General features: G+C 37.8%; 2 protein-coding genes across 3 annotated transcripts in view; one reads left to right on the top strand and one right to left on the bottom strand.

Annotated features, from left to right (window-relative positions):
- Positions 1 to 68: 68 nt before the first annotated feature.
- Positions 69 to 12,723, bottom strand: cblc (Cbl proto-oncogene C, E3 ubiquitin protein ligase). 2 transcript variants are annotated; one of them, XM_056267723.1, is made up of 12 exons: positions 11,589 to 12,723; positions 4,166 to 4,312; positions 3,795 to 3,951; positions 3,075 to 3,196; positions 2,804 to 2,941; positions 2,628 to 2,715; positions 2,352 to 2,483; positions 1,538 to 1,723; positions 1,207 to 1,335; positions 964 to 1,019; positions 728 to 783; positions 69 to 523 (listed from the first exon to the last, which is right to left on the bottom strand). In XM_056267723.1, exons 1-12 carry the CDS (start codon positions 11,975 to 11,977, stop codon positions 363 to 365), a joined length of 1,761 nt encoding a protein of 586 aa, XP_056123698.1. In that variant the 5' UTR covers positions 11,978 to 12,723; the 3' UTR covers positions 69 to 362. The 2 variants fall into 2 exon arrangements, with proteins under 2 accessions (XP_056123698.1, XP_056123697.1); XM_056267722.1 differs by having other exon boundaries at positions 1,189 to 1,335.
- Positions 12,724 to 16,597: 3,874 nt separating this feature from the next.
- Positions 16,598 to 24,137, top strand: part of bcl3 (BCL3 transcription coactivator) — a 29,268-nt gene continuing 21,728 nt past the window's right edge. The window contains exons 1-2 of the mRNA XM_056267721.1: positions 16,598 to 17,624; positions 18,641 to 18,803. Coding sequence (XP_056123696.1) covers positions 17,087 to 17,624; positions 18,641 to 18,803 — 701 coding nt within the window. The 5' untranslated portion in view covers positions 16,598 to 17,086. The remainder of the gene's footprint in view (positions 17,625 to 18,640; positions 18,804 to 24,137) is intronic.

Below are 24,137 nucleotides of genomic sequence, written 5' to 3' on the forward strand. Positions count from 1 at the left end.
TTCCAGCTTGGCAGGTGGTTTAATTAAGCAGATTTGTCGGCAAAAGAAGATATAAAAGAAAAAAAGTCTGTTGTTTGTTTTATCTTAAATTCTTTATTCAATGCGATCTATTAGGCTACAACAGTGCCTTTTCGCTAAACATTTAGTTGGCATGAGGTAGGATTTAAAATGTCTTAAAATCTGTAAGCATTAAGATGTGTTTTCTGCTTTGTCAATGCAAAGATCAATCAAGCTAACATTCTTAATCTGGTAAATATTAAGTCATTTGAATAATTTTGGTTGTCCAGTGTTGATGATATCGCACGATTCCTTTGTCTTGCTAATATATTTTACAGTCTGAAGTCTAAGATTAAACTTTGCTGTCAGGATGAAGTGTTTTCTTGGGTCTCCCCATGACAGTGTCTTCCTGAGAGAGATGCTGAATCCACCACACCTCTCTCACTCTCTTCTTCTTCCCTGTCCCTTCTTTTCTCTCTCCTCTTCCTTTTAACAGTTTCTGAAGGCCCTTCCCAGGGCACTCCACCTAAGAGAGATAGGGTAATTATTTTTCATCAGAAATGGCTTATACTCTATGTAACTACAAGCCCTGCCACCAGGTGTCAGTACAACAGCATCAAATGTGGTTGTCATGTTCAAGAAAACATGTCACAGGTATTCTCAGGCTTAAAAAAATATCACAGTTATGATAAGCATACAGAGGCGAATCAAGGTTAATTATGGTACCCACTGTGTCTACCACATGGCAAAGAGGAGGGACGGAAGTCTTCCAAAAGTTCCTCGCTTCTGAATCCGGTTGGAATGGGGAATTGAAAGGAGCAGTAAAATTATAACAGAAACAGAACTTAGCCATTATTTTCCATTATTATTATTATTATTATTATTATTTGGGGGGGGGGGGGGGGGGGTTATGTACCCATGCAACCTATATGCAGTCAAATAATGCTTATTCAGATATTTTCTTACCTATCTGAGGAAGTTTGTCTTAGCATGTTTTCTGACCAGGAACTGTGTTTGACTTTCTGGGGAGAAAACATAACTGATTTTCATGATAACAGTAAGTTTGAATTCACTTACTACCTACCGAGGACCATGCACTTAACAAAAGTAACATATTCATTTCGTAATTAGGATACCAACCACAAAGTGGTTTAAAAACAACACGTTGACACAGACAGACAGACAACCCACCAAACTAGACTGGCTGACCCGTGTGCCTGTGCCAAAGGATCTGGAGGGTGGTTTGGGAGAGGGACACGGGGAAAGTGAATTTCTTTTGGGAGGAAGGGGAGGAGGTAACTGAGTGGCACGGGGAACTTGATACTCCTCCTGTGATATCTGTAATAGTGAGAGAGGAATGAGATTAACCAACCATTAAAGTCGAAGTAAATTAAAGAAATGCACAGACTCAGGAAAGTATATAAACCTACACTTACTTTTACATTTATTGTCTAAGGAGGCATTTTCTTAGCAAAGCAACTTGATACATTCTGTTGTACATTCATACAAGTTTTCTGATGCCACAATTATGCACTCTCACCTTTTTCATACAAGCCAGTTTTTTCATTACCAGCTCCACATCCTCATGATCCTCATCTTCATCTTCATCGTCTTCCTCATTCTCCTCTGGCCTCCCGTCTCTCACTGGCAGGTAGGGCTCAATGAGGATGGACTCCGTGCCTCTGATATCACAGCGGCAGTAGGGGCACGTGTGTCCATCTGACTTCTGCATATTAGAGGGAAACTCAATTTCAGCTATTTATCTAATGCACAAGATACCAAAACAATGGACTCTAGTTCTTAGTTCCTAAAAACATCATACCACAAGAAAGCTTATGTCTTACGAGAATGAGTTGCACTACTCTTTGAATGTGTTACATTAATTCTAGAGCTGCAGAAATGCATCACATCCTCTCATTCTCTAAGGTAAATGTTATCTCACCATGCAATGATGTGTGACTGAACTTGAGAGAAGTGGAAATTCAGTCACACACGCACACATGCTTGATCAAACACAGGCAGGAAGCTTGAGCCAAAAAGTCAGCTGCATGACGCTGTGGCAAACACTATAATTCATGCAGTACTGCTTTCTGAATGACTTTGCTTTTTGCAAGTATTTAATTATCAGTTTATGTTAATGGTCTATTGATATCAAAATAATTATACTCCAAGGAGTTCTATTTTTAATGTTTATATATTTACACCAACAAGACGAACCACAACCATGTTATCATGTATAGCTGTTTTGATTGTGGGTTTTTGGGTGTCACCTCACCATAATTGCTCATGAGTGTGACTCCAAGAAGTGTAAATGGGAGATGTAAAGGTTTGAGCACAATAAGAATATAATTTACCTGCCAGCCAGTCAAGCAGGGCTGACACAGCAGATGCCCGCATGGCTGAATGCGAGTGTCCTTGTCTCGTTCTGTGCAGATTTTACAGAGCTGAAATGTGCTGCCAATCTCACAGTATAATTCATACTGCTCCTGAAGAGAGAAAGTGAACAAATGAAGGAGAAGGAAAAAAAGTCCATCTTGCATTAGAGACAAAATGGACTTGCATTCAAGAGATAAAAGAAACGAGCAAATCAGAAATAAATTTGAAACTCTCATTCATTAACTCTCAGTTACCTCTGTGACTTTGACTCGACCCTTGTGAGCCGGACTGCACAGGCTGGTGAGGTCAGGGTTCACGTCGCGCCCATCAGGGTATAAGTAGCTGCAGATGGAAGTATTTCAGGTTATATTAGCATTATGGTGACAGCTTTAATTTCAGTGTGTAATTGTTTTCCTAAAATAATACACACCAGCCCTCCCTGAAACCTTGTATGAGTGCTTGGTAGAGAGGTGTATTCTGGGGAATGGTTTGCACAATGCTGCCATCACTGGTCACATGACCAACGGCCCACTGACCCATTTGTGTGCAACTGAGACGAAAGATGTAGCTGTGGATGCACAGAGAGAGCCAGTAAGAGATTAGATCTAAACCATAGTAAGTCTAACGTTAAACCTATATAAGCATCCTACAATAAATACTTCATTATTTTTAACCCTGATGTTGTCTGCTGCATGTCTCACCTGCCAGGACGATGTCTGTAGTGCTCCAGTCGGACCCTGACCTGGTCGTAGGTGAGAAACGCCATGTATCCAGGATGAGTTACTGCTAAATGATTCCAGTTCCTTAACAGAGTTGACCAGGGCTAAAGGGAGAATTCAAGATTAAAGAGCTTTTTGTTTTGAAGTGATTACAATACAAAGGACCAAAATACAAACAAACGTTTTATTATAAATATATTTTTATAAACTCTTTTGTTTTCTATTCAATTTCTATGGGGTTTTTCCATTTTGGATTAAACATAAAATATATCAAAATGAAATAGATAAAATTGGAGCTTCACAAATCAATTTGTGTAATAAAATGGTGTAGAAAGGGTCCAAATAATGTTATTTTAAGGAATTTGTAAATAATTTAAATGTGTAACAAAGATATAAATATTGTTTTTGGTCATTAAAATTAGTTAATATTGTTTTACTATAATAAAACTAATATCAATATAATATTTTATGTAAATGACAAGACTTTTGAATAATTTTAATTGTTAAACTCAAGACGATCAAAATCACAGCCAAATGGCCAAACAGGCCATTTGATGTGGTTAAAATTATCTACTTTTCATACCAGATTTATTTTTTATGATTTAGTTTATCAAACATATCTAATAAGTCTCACAACAAACTATTCATGGAATGTGCCTGTTATTTTTAAGATCTCCTTAGAAGATCTCAAGCTCAGGATACCTGAAAAAGCCTGGTGAAAATATCAAACTCAAAGATGGATATGTGATCGTTACAAGTGAGATCAACTGTGGACTTCAAAGCCATGGACTCCATTCCCTCTTCGAAGTAATGAACCCTCCTCAGCTGCTGTTTAAAAATGTTCCACTGCACTATACATCTGAGAGAGAGAGAGAGAGAGAGAGAGAGAGAGAGAGAGAGAGAGAGAGAGAGAGAGAGAGAGAGAGAGAGAGAGAGAGAGAGAGAGAGAGAGAGAGAGAGAGAGAGAGAGAGAGAGAGAGAGAGAGAGAGAGAGAGAGAGAGAGTTGTCCAAAAATGGATGCATATGGTTTAAAAGTCTTTAATACACATTCAATCAATTATTTTTGTCATACTTGTGTCCAAAAGCCTTCCTCCAGAAATCTTTGGCCTCTGTTTTTGTAACCCTATAAGTATCACCCTGAAATCGGCCCCCAGGAAACATATTTCGTAGTTCATTCAACATGTGGCTGAACAGAAGTGACAACTTAGTAAGATTTCTCCTGAAAGATAAAGCAAATTAAAACATAAGATTAAAAAAATAGGTAAACCTTTATAATAACTTTCATTAATAAATGTTGATTGATTATCAGATCATTATTTAATGTAAATGCTTACAAATGTCAATAAACTTTCAATTAATTAGATCATGCACTTCTTGAAAATCTATAAGTGTCATTAAACTTCTTAGCTTACCTAGTGTGCTCTTTTTCACATTCACAAATGTACAAACGCAAAAAGGCTTTTGGTATTTTCAACAGTAAATTTAACAATATAAGAATGACTGGTCCCAGTTTATATTAGGTGTCTTTAAAGGGATACTCCACTTTTTTTGGAAATAGGCTCATTTTACAACTCCCCCAGAGTTAAACTGTTGAGTTTTTACCGTTTTTGAATCCATTCAGCCGATCTCCGGTTCTGGCGGTACCACTTTTAGCATAGCTTAGCATACATCATTGAAGTGGACAAGACCATTAGCATTTCTATATATAAAAAAATGACCAAAGAGTTTCGGTATTTTTCCTATTTAAAACTTGACTCTTCTGTATAGTTACATCGTGCACTAAGACCGACGGAAAATGTAAAGTTGCGATTTTCTAGGCTGATGTGGCTAGGAACTATACTCTCATTCCTGCGTAATAATCAAGAAACTTTACTGCCTTACCATGAGTGCAGCAGGCGTAATGATATGACGCAGCGCCTAAAAATAGGCCACCGTCCTTCCGTCAACACAACGGAACTATTTTCAGGCGCTGCGTCATATCATTACGCCTGCTGCTGGTACCGCCAGAACCGGAGATCGGCTGAATGGATTCAAAAACGGTTAAAACTCAACAGTTTATCTCTGGGGGAGTTGTAAAATGAGCCTATTTCCAAAAAAGTGGAGTATCCCTTTAACTACTATGTACTTACGACAAAAAAAAAGATCGTCAGGTACAATGTACTTTGTGTTCATGATCAAAGTGCAAAACACTTTAGCTGTTATTGAGGTAGGATACGGTATAAGGTTAGGGTCAGGTTTGGTGGTATGTTAAAGTCTTTGTTAAGGGGTCAGCATTACTAAAGGATTACTAAAAGGGAACACGGTTTATATTAGGCCTACTGTTACAAGGTGGTTGCAGAAGAGATGAAACAGGATTTAAATGCAGCAGCGCCTTTATTCAAAAACAAACTCAAAACTTCACAAAATAGAATCTCGGAAACAGGAACAGAACAACCAACTAAATGCAACGTAGAACTGACAAAGAACTGAAAGAAGCACAAGAAAGCAAACAGAGGAACTAATGAGACTAATTAATGAGACACACCTGAACTGAAACTCAAATTAAATGAGTAACCATGGAAACACAGGCGGAGAAAGACAGAACTGACAATGTGACAATTACATTGTTTTGATGAACAAGTTTTTTCTTGAGAAAAAAACATATGTTTTCTCCTGTTGATGAATGATTCAAGGAATATCCTGTTTAAGGATATAGTATACTAAGTGTTGAGGCAATAAAAACATGTTTTGCACCCAAATTACAAACTAAAATGTGGTGTTATGTCTTTAGCAAGCATTTAGCTAAACTTAACACTAGAACGGGCATGATGGTCATTTTGACCGTTTTGATTTTTTTTTATCTGCAATAACTTTGTTGAAAAAAATAAATAAAATCCTGCTGGTACCTGACTTTTCCTAAAAGTGTCTGTATTTTCATTTAAAATGTTTTTCAAATAAATTACACATAAGGCAAAAAAAACAAATGAACATATTTACCTATTTCGGCCATAGACGGTCATATTGACCGCACTGAATTTCGCGGTATTCTTTTGTTACATTTCCCGCGGTTGACCTTTGTCTCTCTCACTGTCAACAGAATATCTAAATAAGATACTTTTAGTTGTTATTATCTTGTTCTGAGTTATGTTGAATGGATATGGTTGGTTGAAATATAGCCTATCTGTTGTAAATATATGCGATAATTACGGTATAGGCTTAGGCTAATGATATTATTATTTATAAATGTATAATTAAACTTGTTTAAATGTACAGTTTGGTGTTGTTTTGTTTTTAAAAGATATCCTAATACAATAAATGTATTAATCTCTCAATTGGGTATTTATCATTAAAGATATAGAGTTTGGAATCTAGCGGTCAAAATGACCACTTGTGGCAGTTCTATTAATGCTTTACATAAACGTTGTTACAGTAGCTAAAAATCCAATGCCCATCTAGGTACTAAATGCATTATACAAACATTTATATAAACATTTATAAACATTTACAATTATAGTTTCACCTTTAGATCGGGTACTGAAAAAACATGAACAAATAATTAATAAATGATTTGTTAAATAAAAATACACACCACAACAAAAGACCCAATGTATGACCTTTAGAGACTATGGTTATAAGTTAATGAATATTATGTTAACATGAATAGTGTGTGAAGTGCTTAAAATGACTAATTAAATGAATTTGTTTATTAATTTTTAAAAAATCACAACATTTGTAAAAATGTGCATTAGGTAATATATGAATAGAAGTTTAATGAGATTAGATTTTATTTACATTAAATAACGATATGTTAATCACGTAATCTTTAATAAGTTTATTTAAACATTAACAACAAGCATGTTATCGCATGTGAATATATATTAACTAATGATCTGTTAAGCATTATATAATGTTTGTTAATAATTTATTAATGAAAGTTAATATAAAGAGTTACCAATAAATAAATATGAACACAAATATTTAGTGTGTTGCACATGGTAAAACACATTTTTCTGTATATAAGGTTGACAGAAATACTAATTGCACAGGAGAGCTGTGGTGCTTATTTACTAATTTTTGCAGATATGATGATTGTTGGTTGATATGTCATATATTCATGTCAACAAGTTTATACACAACATATACCTGCATGCACAAACACCCAAAAAAAAAAAACTGTCATCAGCACAACACACTCTAAGAACTATAAACAGGAAGTAGTACTTTGATACATCCTGTCCTGAGTGTGTGTGGTGAGACTGGTGACAGAATTTTCCATTACTAATTGATCAAAGAGGTTGTCATGGTAACATCAGCATCCTCTACACAGCACAGAACAGATCGGCACCCTTCATCTGTTATAATTTTTTGTCCAAAAAATCTATTAAAAAATGCTGTGTAATGTTTGAAGAACGTCTATAGTTTATAAGACTAATTTATTATATTTATAACGTTTTTATACTTTTCATTGTAGTATAATAATGATTAGACAGAATCTTTAAATAATAAATCTTCTTGTAATTGACATTCATTGAGGCTATTTCTGTTTGACTGTGGATAATGTGGCTTTGTGTGTTGAAATGCATATAGATAAACGCTCTGGCCTGGGTCTTAAACTGACCAACCATGGCTTATGCAACAAATTTTTCTACTCAGACAATATGACCGCTTACTTTCTACTTTTATCTCTAGCTTAGCCACAAAGCACTCAGTGCACTTCTTAGGCTTGAACTTTCCTTCAGTCATGTTCTTAAAGTTTCCACCACCACATATACTGTCAGTGTCCTGTCCACTAACCATGTTGGCATGGTTTCAGCATTGTCAAGCAGTCACAAACTGAAATTAGCTAAATTTACTCACATGTACTGTAATAGGTTTGTGTGGTGATTCCGTTTCCTTTAGTCAAATGAATTAGCATGCTTCACTGAAACATTTAAACTTTGAGAAATGGGGTGTGAACTACTGTATCTATTTATGAAACATGTTACTGTAAACAGTTCTGTAATCAATGTGTGTGTGTGTGTGTGTGTGTGTGTGTGTGTGTGTGTGTGTGTGTGTGTGTGTGTGTGTGTGTGTGTGTGTGTGTGTGTGTGTGTGTATTTAAAGGATTCATGATGCACACACACTCATCCTGCTTTTGCCGAGTTAGACGCGTTCCTGCTTCAACGTATTTCCAAACCTTACCCTAACCATAAGTTATCCCTAAAATCAGAGGGAAATGATAGGCGAATAACACTGAAGTAGAAGCACCTAACCCTGGTTGTAAGGCTAAACTTGACATAAACTGTAAACTTGTTTCAAATCTGATTGTTGAACATGCTGCACTTGTTGAAATCAGGTTCTGCTGCATGGCACAGTGGTACAGTTTCCTTTAAGATTGTGTTTTTCTACGTTAAATTTCTAGTAGTTGTGACATGTTGTGTGAAACATTTATTAATTTGTAGGTCAAGCAAGAGGTGTTCTGTTGCACTGGAAACCCGAATAAATTGGCAAAACTCAAAAACAATTGTGGTAATCAGTTACATAAAAATGTTTAAGTTAAGAAATTTAAGTAGGCCCTAAGCAGAACTGGCAGATTTTTATTTGTAACTGCTATTAACTTGAAATATTTGTGTAAGCTAATTCATAACTTACAAGACATTGTTCTCAAACCAAGCTCGTGCACTCATCACCATGTAATAATGCCCCCCCCCCCCCCCCCCCAAAAAAAAACACATAAAAAAGTTTTCTAAATGAGCATAGCAACACATTAAACACTACTAAATCTCCCACTTAACATTAATCTTGCACACACACACAAAAAATATTTTAGCATTTACTCTCGTTTTCGAGTGTCATGGTCAAACATGCTGGGAAATAGAAATCCATGCCCAGTTTCAGTTAAATTTAAAATTAAAAGAAACAAGTTCATGAAACTCAAAACAATTAAACAATTCAGAGTACTTAATGTGTCAGTTTTGTGAAGTCAAAAGAAAGTTCTAAATACTCATAAAAGTTCATTTGATGGATTTTTTTTTAAATTTAACTTTACCTTACTCAAACCAATTAATTTCTTCAAGCATTAGGGTTTACGGTTATAGGTCTCGTCTCATTATTTCACTTCACACAGAAGAGAAAAAGAAAACTATTTGCAGACCTTGCGAACAAGTCATTTAGCTAGTTACTGTTACTTTAAGATAAAGTAACTCCCAGTTTAAAACTAGACTAAAGACGCATCTATTTAGCCAGGCATTCATATAAATTTTCTCTTACAGTTACTGTAAATTCGGCCTCTTCTTCATAAACGCCAGAGGAGAACTGGCCCCGACTGAGCCTGGGTTCTCCCAAGGTTTTTTTTTCTCCATTGGGTCATCCGATGGAGTTTTAGGACACCATCGGGTCACTTGATGGAGTTTTTCGGTTCCTTGCCACTGTTGCCTTTGGCTTGCTCAGTTGGGGATATTCAAATTAAATGACCCATCATACCACTGATCAGCTCTACCAAACTTGGATGTCTTTTTCCAATAATAAACAAACACTGTTAAGTTGTTTTGATTGATACTGTGAAGCAGCTTTGATACAATCTGTATTGTGAAAAGTGCTATATAAATATATTTGACTTGACTTGACTATTGGAAGTCAAATATAATTAGAAGATTATATTTCACTCTCTCTTTTTGCCATGCATAAATTAAAAAAAGAAGGAAGAAAAAAGTCAGGAAGTAAACAGAATGACCACTGTAGTGCCGAAACAACATTAAACTGCTGGCTTCCATTGCTAGAGGGAAGTTTCCTCAATTTACATGATAATGCTGCACTATACACACTGGTCATTAGTAGTCACAGCAGACCAGTAACTTGGTCAAGAGTAGACTAAATAGGGACTGCAATCTTTGGTTGCTTAAGATTGAAAATAAGCCATTTTGTTGCAGTCAGGTTGTTGGTAAGGTATAGTAGGAAATTAGTTTCAACCCTCGCAAAACTGAAGGACATGACCCTCTCTTTATACGTGTATGGACATGTACGCATTCATATTTACATTCTTTTGCGTACATTTTTGCCAAGCATTGTAGGCTACTTCTGTAGTATGCTGACATTTCACATTAATAATGTGTTCATTTTATTTGATGACTGATTTAAACACACATTGATTCGTTTGAATGAGTTTGATATACTTTTTGTGTTTCTGCCTCTTCTTCGCAGTGTAGAAATGAGATGTGAGAGGTTAAATCAGAGAAGAATTTCCCGAATTGTATGCTTTATTTGTTTATTGCAAACTATATAAAACTATAACAAAAACTATCAAAAGCAAACAGGAATAATCTGCTTTAGGCTACTATAGCCTACTTTCTGTCTGTTTTTTATTTTTTACTTTTAAAGGGGTCCTGTTATGCCATTTTATGAAGTCTTGATTTTGTTTTTGGGGTGTACTAGAATATGTTATCATACTGTTAAAAAAACGCATTATTTTCCACATATTCTACATTATTACAGCACCTCTCTCCCCAGTCTAGCTCGAAGAACATGCTGATTTCGATTAAGCCCCTCCTTACGAAATGTGCTGTGATTGGTTAGCTCGCCCAGTGTGTTGTGATTGGCAGAGCTTAACGCATGCTCGTCACGCCCCTTCATAACGGCGAGCTCTACTCAAATAAATATTAACGATGGCGTCGTCAATTTCAAACCAATTCAAGTGATTCAGACCCTGAAAATGTTAACGAACAAGAGGATCGTCCAGAACGCATTTCATGCACAGACTTTGCCTGAGTGGTATGTTTTTTGTAATTTTATTATACATTATAGATACGAATCACGATGTTATCCACCATTTAATCGTGATATTTGTCGGAAAACTAAGATAATAGAAACAGTAATCGATCACAAAACCATGTTTCATTTTCCTAAGGAGAGCTGAACCGTCTTACAAAAGCGTGAGCTTACAAACAAAAACCAGCTGTTCTCCGTAAAATGTGCAGCGCACAATTAAACAGTTGGGTTTTAACATTCAGGACAGTGTTTAAAATAAAATTTAAATACTCTTAAGTTCATCAGCCTTAGGAAGGTCAAACAAATGAGTTTTGGAAATGTTGTGCAAAAAACAGTGTCTCTTGACATTGCGACAACACCGTCTTCTCTAATGCCGCTCAAGTCTATGCGCTCAACCAGGCCTCTTCCCCTTCTGGGGTATTCTGTGGGCGGGGTTATTTAAATGAGTAACGTTAACATTGTGACTTCACGAAGCCCAGAACAATCGAATTGTAGTCCAAATTTAGTTTGTTGTAGTTCTTGAAAAGGGAATCTCCCTTTGGAGTGGACTTTGAGCTTTGTAACATTGTAATGTTGCTGTTTGAGCATACAAAAGATCTGCAGCCTAACTAAAGTTGGAAAAGTAGAAAAACATAATAGGACCCCTTTAACATCATTCTGCCGACTTTGATGGTCTTTGAGATGTTTGAATGTGGACAACTGAACAACACACATATTGTGACCAGTGAGCAAAGACTAAAAACTGACCTCCACATTGCTTGGCTTTGTCTTACCTGTAGCTTGATGTTTCTTCAAACATCTTCTCCTTGCCATCTTTAAACAGCAGCACAGCTCTATCTGTCTTGTCCAGCATGTGGCGAATATGGATCCTCAGATATTCACCCTCGTCCCCTCGGGGCACGGCCATCATTGACCCCCTGTAAGGAGCCCATACTTCTGTCAGGAGGGTGGCGGTCTCCGACACCAGCTCGGGAAGGAATGGCGGACTGTTTTTTAGACCCAGCCTGGGGTCTGTGCTCAGTTTATGCAGTTTCTCCAGTCTCTTGAAAACTTTATCAAGAAGTTTGCGGTCTGCACTGGTGGGGGACTGAGACATGGATTGAGGAGCGTCAAGAATTTGACTTCGGCCTGCAGGTCCCGAACGCCTAGCTGTTGCCATCATAGATGAGATGTATCCAATGAGCCACACGTGGAGTGTTAGTCAGCCTATGTTACTGTTCAGACATGTGTCTGAATCAACAGTTGTCTGAGATAGTGTTGAGTCCACTCTTCCTTCACACAATTACAGTGTATTTGATTCAGTTGTCCTTTTGTATGCATGATACAACAATTGATGATTAGTTGAGTCTATGGAGAGCATCGTTTTTAGCAGAGCTAGCATGAAAAGATGAAAACCTCTGAGGCTATGACTTATCGAACGGTTACACCATTATTCTCAGAAAAGATATCTATTTTTAGGTAAAGAGAATTATCTGAAAACCACTTGCCCGGTAACTCTTTGTCCTGTTATCACTGATTATGATAAAATGATGAAACAGCAGTTTAAAAGCGGCTGTAATTGTGATGATTTCTAAATCAACTATCATCACAGCAAAACTTTGTTCAGTAATCCAGTTTAAAAATCTTGAATTGTCCATATCAAGGTCCACAGGTCCGGTCAAGTGCGAAGAAGTGATGAGAGATGTTTGGCACCATTGCCACTGTGAGGGCAGATGCCTTTCATAAGATACATTTTTTACGAGCAGAACAAGAAGAGCTCACTTATTCAAACAACACACCTGCAACACCTTACAAAAAGTATACAGGTTGGTGTCTATACGTCTTTAAAAAATGTGCTTTTGCTCCATAGAAAAAAACCGCTCCAAAGTTCATGTGTCCTTTTGCCAGGTCTCCGTAACAAAGATGTTGCAAAGACATGAATTCTTCAGATACTCATTTTTTTGCTCTCAGATCTACCGGCCTCCTGCAGCGTCACTCCACCCATACTGCCAGTCGTTATCTCTCTCATCCATACGGTGTCTCTCACTCTGTCTGAATGTATCTCTGTGTCCAAAATTTTGAAGAGGCACTTACACTCACGTTGGTTTAGGCCAGGAACTCAACTGCAGATATTCACCTCTCTTTCTCTCCCCCTCTCTCTCTCTCTCTCTCTCTCTCTCTCTCTCTCTCTGTCTCTGTGATCAGTTTCCGGGTAGCTAAGAGGCAGACAAACAGGTTTGTTTTCTTTTGTGTCTGTGAGTGAGCTGTGCAGCATGGGCTGTGTGCAGTTGGGACGCTGTTTGAATTAATTTGTGACGTATTGGACAGACCATGTGTGTACAACTTCCTGAACACATAACAAAAGACTATAGAAAGAGGGAGATATAGAGTTTCTGTGCTGTTGTAGGGCTGGCCTTAAATTTGCATTATTATTACATAAATTAATTAACATTAAAACTAATAGCCTACCATATTGATATGACTCTTCATGTTGTGCTGTTAAATATATTTTTAATATAGCCAATGCCTTTAGAATAACAAAAAAAAACTACTTAAAGTAAAAAAAAAAAAAAAAAAACACTAATCAAAGACTAAAACACATCCACACAGATAAAAAAAAAAACGATTTAAAGACTTTGATATTAATCTCATATGGACAGCTAGCTAGTATTAGCACACATTTTCTCGAGATTTAACTTGATTTAAACATTTGGCTCTTTGTGGCCCTCTAATGGACAAAAAAATTATAACAAGCTTGAAGCTTCTATGACAATGCCAAGTGTAACTTTTACCTTTGTAGTTTTTAGTAATTTATTTTTATATTCGGGTAACTCTTTCTTATTTCATGGCCTATTAAATAGCTAATGAATAATCCATGGCCTATTAAATTGCTAATCATTACTCCGAATTTAAATTTCTTTTTAATTTTTTTTATATTATATTCGGCCAACCAATTCTTTTTCATAAGGATTTTTTTGTGATTTTTTTTTTTTCGGTTACGTTGCATAATCCATATCTCCGAAGCAAATTCTTTATATGAAACGATATGTGTAGCCGCTTATTTGTGTTGCTAAGAGACACCAGCAGAGGGCACTGCTTCACAGCATTTCATCATTAACCAGAGGACTTGACTTGAGTCCGACAGCTTTTGAAAAATGTGCAAGACGCTTTTAGTGTTCTAAATGAACTCTTAGGTTGCTTTGACGATTTTGGTCCCTCTATGATACATAATTAATATGTGCATGTACAAATTGATTTACTATAGACTGCATAATCCTGAATAAAGGGATAGTTCACTCAAAAATGAACATTCTCCCATCATTTACTCCCCCTCAAGTTGTTCCAAACCTGGATAAATTTCTTTTTTCTGCTGAACACAAAGAAATATATTTTGAAGGATGTTGGTAACCAAACAGACCTTGGGCCCCATTGACTACCAGGGGGAAACAATACTAGTCAATGGGGCCCGAGATCTGCTTGGTTACAAACATTCTCCAAAATATCTTCCTTCGTGTTCAGCAAAATAAAGACATTTACACAGGTTTGGAACAACTTTAGGGGGAGTAAATGACAAAAGAATTTTCATTTTTGGGTGATCCCTTTAAATGCAAATATAATTGTTTTCCCCTTCTCAAGACTAATATGGTTGTAATGTATGCTATGGTGCATGCAAATGGAGCATGTCCTGGAAAACACTATAATGTTAGTAAACCCATCTTAAAAAATGTCTATAGTAGGCCTACTGTCTATGAGATCTGATTATTTAAGGTTATTTTCTTACCGTAGCCTCACAAACACTATAGTCATTTCAAGCACACTCCTTTTGGGGCCTGTTCATGCCTATATGTTAGCACTTATCACTTTTCCTGCAAATGTGTACCATGCAGCCAATTCTAAGAAAACACAACCTGAGAACAGGATGTTCAATACATATGATTGTCCTAAACGAAATTTGAACAAGTTTGAACACACCAGTATTGCTTATTGTCTTTTTCTCTCTCTCTGAAGCACTTTGTAGTCCTCATGTCCCTCTGTGATTGAAAAGAAAACCCCTAACAAAAACATATCATTAAATTGAATTGTGTGTTCAAATGAAAAGGTTAATTTGCTTTAGATCTTCAGTTGGCCCATGGGAACTAAACTGGCTGCGATTCAGCATTTGGGCGGTATTGTCACTAACTGACAAGTTCAGACCCACCGTGGACTCTTCTTGGTGTTTTGGGGACTTTAAACACCTATATTTTTTTCCGTTTGCAGTTCCATACCCGCTCAACCCCACAGTGAAGGAAAGTCCCAAACTGACCCAGGTAACTCCAAACCCCTGGTGTGAGGAGGAACTAAGGGGTGTAGGTGGAAAGAGATGGGTATGATTATGACGCAGATTTTTTTTGTCGCATAATCTGATACAAGTGTGTTTTTGTAAGGTCTCTTGATTCTACATAGAGCAGGATCAGAAGGCTGATGCTAATGATATCAAATTCCTAGCTAACACAGAATATTGGGTAACACTTTATTTGGATGGTCCCTTTTTAACATTCTGTTGACTATAACTTTACAACTACTTTTCAACTAACTCTCATTAGAGTATTAGTAAACTCAATGTCTGCTTAATATCTGCTAACTCTTTATTGTGTTGGTCCTCCAACAGACATTCTACTGACCTATAAGTGACTTTGCAAGTACGTCAACTTATTCTGACCCTAACCCTACCAGTCAGGGGCGTAGAATTTAGTAGGGACGCTAGGGACGTGTCCCTTCAATATCCAATGACACTGATATATCCCTAGCAATAATTTCGATCAAAACTTAAAATATATTTATATATTGTTGTCCCCGTCCCCACCAATTTCAAAATCAAACCTACGCCACTGAGTCAACCAATACTCTACTAACACTCTAATGAGAGTTAGTAGACATGTAGGTGCAACATTACTTATAGCCAACAGAATGTGTTAAAGGGACCATCAAAATAAAGTGAAACCGAACATTGTCCTAACATTATCACAGTTATTTTTCTCTCTCTCTCTAAAAGAACCAATTCCTATCGTTCTAATGTTCTCTTTAGGTTCTATTTTGTAACCAAAAATTGGTTTGGTTCTTGGAACCAAAAATTACTACTAGCTACAGCTAGGCTATGCATCTTGAAGGGATCTGATCAAAATGGGGGTGCTGATAAGATGCTGAGATAGCATGTGAAAGACAGTAATTTGCTGTTATCATCGATATGAGTCATAAATCAAAACTCTAATGTAAGAAAATGACCATATCTTATCAGTTCTTATCAATCAGTTACTAATGATCCGCTAACCCAATGTGAATGTGCTGAAAAAGGCAACAGGAAGACAAGAGGTCGAGCCTGGCAGGTTTCCCGACAACAGCTGTGAGGGAGATCCCCGCCGGAGATCCAGCCCGCTTCCTACCAGGCACCAGGGTAAGCAATAAAAAAAGAGAAAGAGTATAGTTACGGCTAAAAGGAAAGCAAAACTGCACACCTGTTATCCAACAGCTCGCGACACATTCAGCTGCACTGATGAAAAAAGATTCAATAGCCAGACAATAGGCTACGTCAAAATAAGCCAAACACTGTCGTCTAACAATTAAACCGAAACCGATTCCATGAAAGCTTTCACTTCATACGACGCGTAAAAGTGTTAATAATGTGCATAATAATGCTAAGTACAAAGTAGTCTACTAATAAATATGCTACTAGTTTATTTTATTTTATCTGAACTGCACAGACCTTCGACAGAGCGTTTAATCGTGTTTCGCAAATGGGTAGTTATACATAGCCTACGATTCAGTTACAGCTGAAAGGGAAAACCCCAGTTCACTCACCCACCTACTTCCTAATTTGAGTGAATGAGAGAGGGAGACTCTGTGAATTCAGTTCAGATCATAGAGCGAGCGAGCAGCACAGCGCAGAGGTTATCATCATGACTGCAGCGCGTGATCAATAGCCTAATAATAATAATGCACATGTCAAATTGTCATTGCCCTAAAATGGCATTCTTCTAATTGCATGTGAAATTAATTGGGATGTTTATTCAGTTCTATTTTTTTTTTTAAACTGACCATTTAATAGAAAACTTTGTGCATAAGCGAAGGCTATGAATTTAAATGCTTCAGTGAGCTGTGCTAAAACATATTGAGCAAAGCATGTAAGTATGTTGTTTAATCTGGGCAGCAAGAGGTGATAGTCATCTTGGGACCGAGTCAAGTTAGTCATATTGACATAATGTTAATAAAAGGATTCGTCTAGGACCCATATATCGCCTACCTGAGGACGAGGACAATGACAATGAGCGGCAGTAATCACACTGTGCGATCTGTGCCACTGGATCTTACCAACAAAACCAGAGAGCGTGGGAGCTGCGCGCAACCGGGAGACCAAGGTCGCCCTAAACATACTCCAGAAAGACAGGTGAAACCGAAGCACAAGTTCAGCAATGGACACGGGATACTTCCCCCTGAATCACGGGACAGTTGTGATGGATCAGTTTCGCAGACGACTCAAACAGATGATGGGGATGTCAGGGCAAGCAGGACGCGTGAGGGTCCCACACAAACCCGACCTATAACCCCTAAGTGCAACAATCAAACGGACGCTGCAGGGAAACCGACAGATTCCTCATTTTCCACGCGTCCGATAAAGAAACGTCCTTTCCCTCCGGATGTGGATCATGATACCAGTGGTCCAAGAAATATTCCACATAGCCCGGGTGCAAAAGAGTTGAAGGACTCTGCCGTGGGTCAAATACACACAGATGCACCGCTGAGATTCAACTCATTTCGTGGTCTCCCGAGCACTGACCAGTTCGTAACACCATGTCGTAAGTTTACAATATGTTTATTTTGACTGATCTCTCGTATTATATTTTAAGCGCAAAACTTAGATGACTTTGTGCAATTGCACTTGTTCATACTTGGTGTGTGTCATTGGTTTGTGTCATTTTGAAAGTATGTGTCCGTTCGGGTGGAACGCGTGCGCTGGCAATATGATTGCGCAGTCATGGTCAGTCCAGACTCGAACCACAGTCAACGCGAAACCATTGAGCTAATCAGGAGGATGTTTGGTTGAGCTGTTTTCAAAACGTGTCAGTGGGTTAAAATATGCAGGTAAAACCGAGGAGTGTAATTATAATATATAATATTTTTTTTCTTTCAGTAGGCTATGTTACCAAAGTCCTAACATAATATCCACATAGGCCTATTATTTATCAAAGTAAACATAATTTATTGTATCTATGTGCTGAATTTATGTCAATAAAATGACCTGTTACAGACCCTCCTAAAGTTTTGTTCTTTTTTTTTTAAGTTGATAAAAAGCTTGTGTGCTGTGTGTGATGTTGTATAGCCTAACTTCACAGCTCAGATTAAAATCTAGATGGTGGCCATATGATAACTTTAGCTAATTTCTCATTAGTTTAACTGAGAGTGTTACATTCTACCTTGTGTTACAACATTCCTCGGTCTCCATTATACAGATAATCTAACATAGGCCTACAAATAATAATCTACATAATTATGCTCAAAAGCGTCACACATTGGCATGAATACATTACTGTTACTGGTCTATTTCTTGTTCTTGATAGTGTGCTATGCAGAACAATCTTATTTTGTCATAAAGATAATCTAAACCAAATGTATCCTCACTGGAACTTTCCAAAATTGAGCCCAAGCTTTAGCAACTTATTTGCAAACATCTCTTTTTACTAAAATGTAAGGACCTGGTAAAAAGGTTCATTTTCATTATGACCAGGCCAACTCTTCAATTAACTCTTTTTCATTAGTGTTGGTTTGATATGCATGCTGTTTTGGTTAATATAATATTTTTTCTTGTCTGTAGTTATAGCAGGCTACCCATTTTTCCAGTGGTCTCGGCATTACAGCCAACAGAAATCCATTGCTATTCCGGTTCCCACTCTTTCGCCTCCTCTGCCGCTGGAAAGCACAGATCGTCTGCTGGCAGATATTGCTGCGGCAACATGTCAGGATGAAGATGGTGACACGTGAGTCTTTAACCCTTACATGAGGTCTCATTTTGTGGTATGATGTAGTCTAAGAATTGATTAAGCTTAAAGGGTTAGTTCACCCAAAAATGAAAATTTTCTCAGTAATTACGCACCCTCATGTTGTTCCAACCCCGTAAGACTTTCGTTCATCTTCGGAATATTTTTGATTAAATCTGAGAGCTGGATCACTCCTCCATTGGCTTCTTAAGGGATCGAAACTGGCCGGCCCAAAAGTTATGAAAGACATCGTTAAAATAGTCCGAGTGACTACAGTGGCTCAACCTTAAGTTTATCAAGCGACGAGAATACTTTTTGTGTGCAAAAAAACAAACAAAAATAACGACTTTATTCAACTATTCATTTCCTTCTCTGTGGGCCTCGAGATTCTCTGGCCAGCAGCATGTGTCCAAATTTCAATCTTAACCGTTCTATTTCATCAGAAACGATCTTAAAACAGGGCTTTAAGTGTAAAATACCGAACTTGTGGTTCTCAAACCTGTCCTGGAGGACCCCCAACACTGCACATATTCTTTGTCTCCCTATCCCTAATCAAACACACCAGATTCAACTCATCAGCTCATTATCACATGGGTTAATGAGCTGATGAGTTGAATCAGGTGTGTTTGATTAGGGAGACAAAAAAAACATGCAGTGTTGGGGGTCCTCCAGGACAGGTTTGAGAACCAATTGTCACAGGGCCATCGTGCATTCCATCAGAGAATTTTCAATAGGTAAAGAAGTAGATCAGACCATATTTTATAGTTTGTACTGTATATTTAAATAGTCGGATTCATTGTTAAACTGCACATGGGTTTATTATTAATAGTATCTATATGTAAATTATGACTATCAGTGACATGTACTTTCTGTTTGCTTTTTTTGGAAATTCCAGATTATCCTAGATGTGTCATTCTGACTCTTGCTTAGTCATCCAGAACAAAAAAAGTCATAGATCCAGTGTGTTTAAAAATGTGTAGACGTGCCTTCTGTTTATGTTGAATCACAAGAGACAAGATTTTAGTAGGGAGTCATTGTGACCGCTGTTACCCAGTACATTTCATCACCTTAGTTACACTTCCTGGTCAACAAGATCACCAAAATCATCTTATCTGGTAATGATCCACACCAAAGAAAGAGATTATCTGTTCTTTTCTGAGAGAGAGAGAGAGAGAGAGAGAGAGAGAGAGAGAGAGAGAGAGAGAGAGAGAGAGAGAGACTGATTCTGATTCTGGAGGAGGGTATAGCTTGTGGGTATGAGTAAGAGTAATTGAGAGAAACTGGTTTTCAATATTTCACGTGCTGCTGTTTCAGGGCTTGGTTTTATGAGTGTGGTAGGTCATGGGGATGCCAGAGATGAACATTATGGCTCCCTCAGGGTTTGGCAGGAACACAAATACATGTACGTGTTACTGTAATATCTGAACCTTCACTTAGTATGAAAATAACATTTCTTATGTGAGTGAAACTTCTCCAAAAATGACACCTGGTGTCACGCAATATTGATATCAAGGTTTAGTCAGCAGCAGTTAAAAACATTGCTGTGAGCATTTAATGCTTAGTAAGCAAATGAAGCCGATTCCCCTTTTGAGAAATGTGATAATATATGGAGATGTGGAGTATTTTTACTAACCATATTTTATTTGACTCATTCCATAAAACCTATACCACTTAAAAGGATAGTACAACCCCCAACCAAAAAAAAATTTGTCATTATTTAATCACCCTCATGTTGTTCCAAACCCAATGTGTGGTCACCTATGTGAAATTTTATTGAATTTTTCTTTACAAAAAAGGTCCACAGTCTATTGTCAATAGTGTATTGATGTATGAAGCACACCACACACAGAAGTCACTTTAAAACAAAGCAGCTTTCAGTTGGTCAATAGGGTGAATCCGTTGAACCCATTGCGAAATCTGCATGGGGAAATATTTTGCCCTTACACAAAATTCCCAATTGCATACTGTAGATTCCTATTGAAATAAATGGATTTTGCCTATGAAAATTTGACTGCACCTTTAGACATTTATTCATCTTCAGATCACAAATAAAAATATTTTGACTGAGTAAATTATGCTCTTTTCCATGTAGTTCCAATGAACAGGAACCTCAAGCTTTAAAATGTGCACTAAAGTATCATAAATTGGTTCATATGATTTTTTATTCTAAAGTAATATTATGAGAAACAGACCAACATTCAATAAACTAAAAGTCCTTATTCACTGATAATCCGGCCTAGCTCCTTTTGATATATTAAAGGAATAGTTCACCCAAAAATGAAAATTATCCCATAATTTACTCACCCTTAAAGGTAGGCAATTTGTTTTATAAAACATTTTTCTATATTGGTTGAAACTCTCTTCACATCCTGAAAGCAATCAATAATAGAAGTGGTCTAAATTTTAAAACATGTACATATATCTTCTGTGTAAGTCATTCGGTCCGAATGCAATGATACAATGTCCTACCTGTCAGTATCAACATATGTATTTCCATACCTCCGCACATCCTGTTCGCGCAGACATCACGCGTCATCAGCACGTTGTAGACAGTCACCGGGCGCCGTAAACAAACAGCAGTCATCTTACAGTTCCTCCTAAACCAAAACAACAAGCTTAATCCGTGTTCACGACATGTCATAATTGTTATTACAAGATGGCAACCCGTGACGTTCTACTCGGAGCTGTTCACGTCCTCAGACTCGGATTTATGTATTTCTATGTCAACACTATCAACACTGGCGTGAATCTGCAGCAGTCAGGTGGTAAATAAGAGCTCTGTAAGTTGTTTACGCTCATTATTATTGTAATATTTTTTTGTTCATGTGCTTTGAGACATGAGGAAATTTAATGCTGTCTCTTGTTTCGTGACGCTCTGCAAACTCTGCTGTGTGCGTTCATGTGTTTTAAAGGAGGTGTGGCTTTAAAGACGCTCTGAAGGGAGGGTGGGATCTCATGCTTTCAAAGCTGGCTTGCTATTGCTAGACGCTCAAAATTGCCAACCCTAACTTTAAGCCATCCTAGGTGTATATGACTTTCTTCTTTCAGCCGAACACAATCAGAGTTATACTAAATAATATCCTGGTTCTTCCCAGCTTTGTAACGCATTGAATAGTGCCAGAATTTTTTAAGCTCCAACGCGCGCACAGCACTTGCCCGAAGCCAGTGATTATAGTTTATAAAGTTTTAAAGGTGACATATTATGCCCCTTTTCACAAGATGTATAAATCTATGGTGTCCCCTATGGTGTCCCCAAAATCAAATTTGCCCCTTTTTGGGTGTGAGCAAAAATGATCCTTTAAAGGTACACTGTGTATTTTATTAGCTAAAATCAATGTCTTTATTCATAAATATGTCCTCATTGGTGTAAAATTACCTCTACCAATGATCTGACTTATCCTTGTAAGCGAAGAATTTCTTATCTTTATTTACATGGGACGGGTAAGTCCATGGAGGCTTCCATGTCGTTCCGCCATCTTGAAAAACTATATTAGCAGAGAGGGACAAAAAGCACTAGCCTACCTCAGCGCGTTTCCACAACGCGTTTTCATTCAGAGCCAGCGTCACGTGACGGAAACCAGCTAAAACGGACAAGGAGATCAGTGAGAGGCGCTTGTCACTGCCCTGGCAAATTTGAAAGGCTGCACTGCACGGTACTTCATAATGCAGGATCATACTTATGCCGAGCCACAGCAGAAGGAATCTTTGTCGCCAAAAAAGCAAAAAAAAATATTTAAAAGGAAACGTGACCGGCGAATTAAAAAAAAAACGAGGGTAAATATCGGGAAAGCTTTTCCCAGGTAGAAAGAGCTAATGAAGGAGAAAGACTTTGAAAGGGACGCTGAAGTTGCCTGCTTTCTTCTCGACAGGTAAGCCAATGTTACGGTCTAAATTACAAGCTTTTTTTTCATTGGTTGGTTGTGTAATTCATTATATAGGCAGCATAACAGTAGAACATGTATAGTTAAACTCGATGAAGTGCTATTGGAAGACATGTTGTCATAGCTTCTTGGTACATAACGGCTACCGTAGTTGCAACACGCATTTGAAAAAGCGAGGCGCTAGAGACAAGGGGGTAATCCATCAGCCGGAAACTGAGACCAAAGCTTCCCTTGGGGGCCGCCATTGTAGCAGACCATCACCTGCTGTTAGCATTCCATTGACTCCCATTCATTTTGGCGTCACTTTGACAGCGAATAACTGTACATCTGAGGCGTCCAAAGACTCCATTTGTCCATTATTTATTTATAAAGAAATACGACAATGTATAAAAGGCTCCATTACTTTGTATCTTACGTTATGGCCCCGTAGAAGCCGTTTTTGTAAAAAATAGGCTAACGATTGCATCATAACCACGGGACTCTATATCGCACAGTAGAATAATTACCGTATAGACAGGAGGAGAAGCTCGCGCGCAATCGGGGGGACGTGGAGGCATAAAGTCAAGGGAGAAGCCCATAGGGAGTCATAAAGTTGCTCCTGCTGCTAGCTCATGGACAGCTAATACTCACGATCTCCAGCTCTGCAAGATTCAGAAGGGAATGATTCAGATTCCTCTTGGCACAGCTACTAGAATACTTACAACTGTCAGACAGGTTGCTCACGTCACATCTACGTCATCAAGCTCAGTTTGAGCCTGCGCAGTACGCTGAGCCATCAGGAAGTGAGTGCTTCTAATTGGCTTCACTTTTCTCCGTTGAAATCTATGGGGTCGCTGTGTCCATTTCTTTTACTGTCTATGGCTAGAGAGCACTATTTGTTTGAATGCAAAATTTCAATTTCACCGCTAGATGGGAGAAATTCCTACACAGTGTACCTATATACAAGCTTCGGATACAATAACAAAACACACAAATAATCTCACTCATCCAAAATCTCTGAAATAACTAGTAGCGGAGTGCAGCCTTACGGAGAGACTCAGGGAGGGGTTGTCATGATTCTGCCATCATGTTATTGATTATTCCTGGTCTTGTGGCAGGATCATGACAGAACCAATGTTTTGTGTACAAGCGCATGGCCAATTGTCATGGCCATGTGCTTGTGTTGTCTCGTCTCTTAACCCCGCCCCCTTGTTATCCTGATTCAGTCTTTATTGCTTCACCCATGTCACCTGTTAGGCCTATGTCTTGATTAGTCTCCTTATTTAATCCCCTTGTGTTTGCTGTCTTGTGTCGGTTCATTGCCAAATGTTACTTGTGAGTACCCTGTGAAAGTCTTGTCTTTGATAGTCATTGAAAGTTTAGTCTTTGTTAGTTTCTCTTGTAGTGTTGTTTGTTTTCTAGTGTTTTGTCAGTGTCGTTGTCTAGTAAGTCACCGTAGTCCTGTCTTGTTTTG

Source organism: Rhinichthys klamathensis, unplaced genomic scaffold, assembly GCF_029890125.1.
Source record: "Rhinichthys klamathensis goyatoka isolate OS25496 unplaced genomic scaffold, OSU_Roscu_1.1 h1tg000262l_1, whole genome shotgun sequence".
NCBI classification, from domain to species: domain Eukaryota; kingdom Metazoa; phylum Chordata; class Actinopteri; order Cypriniformes; family Leuciscidae; genus Rhinichthys; species Rhinichthys klamathensis.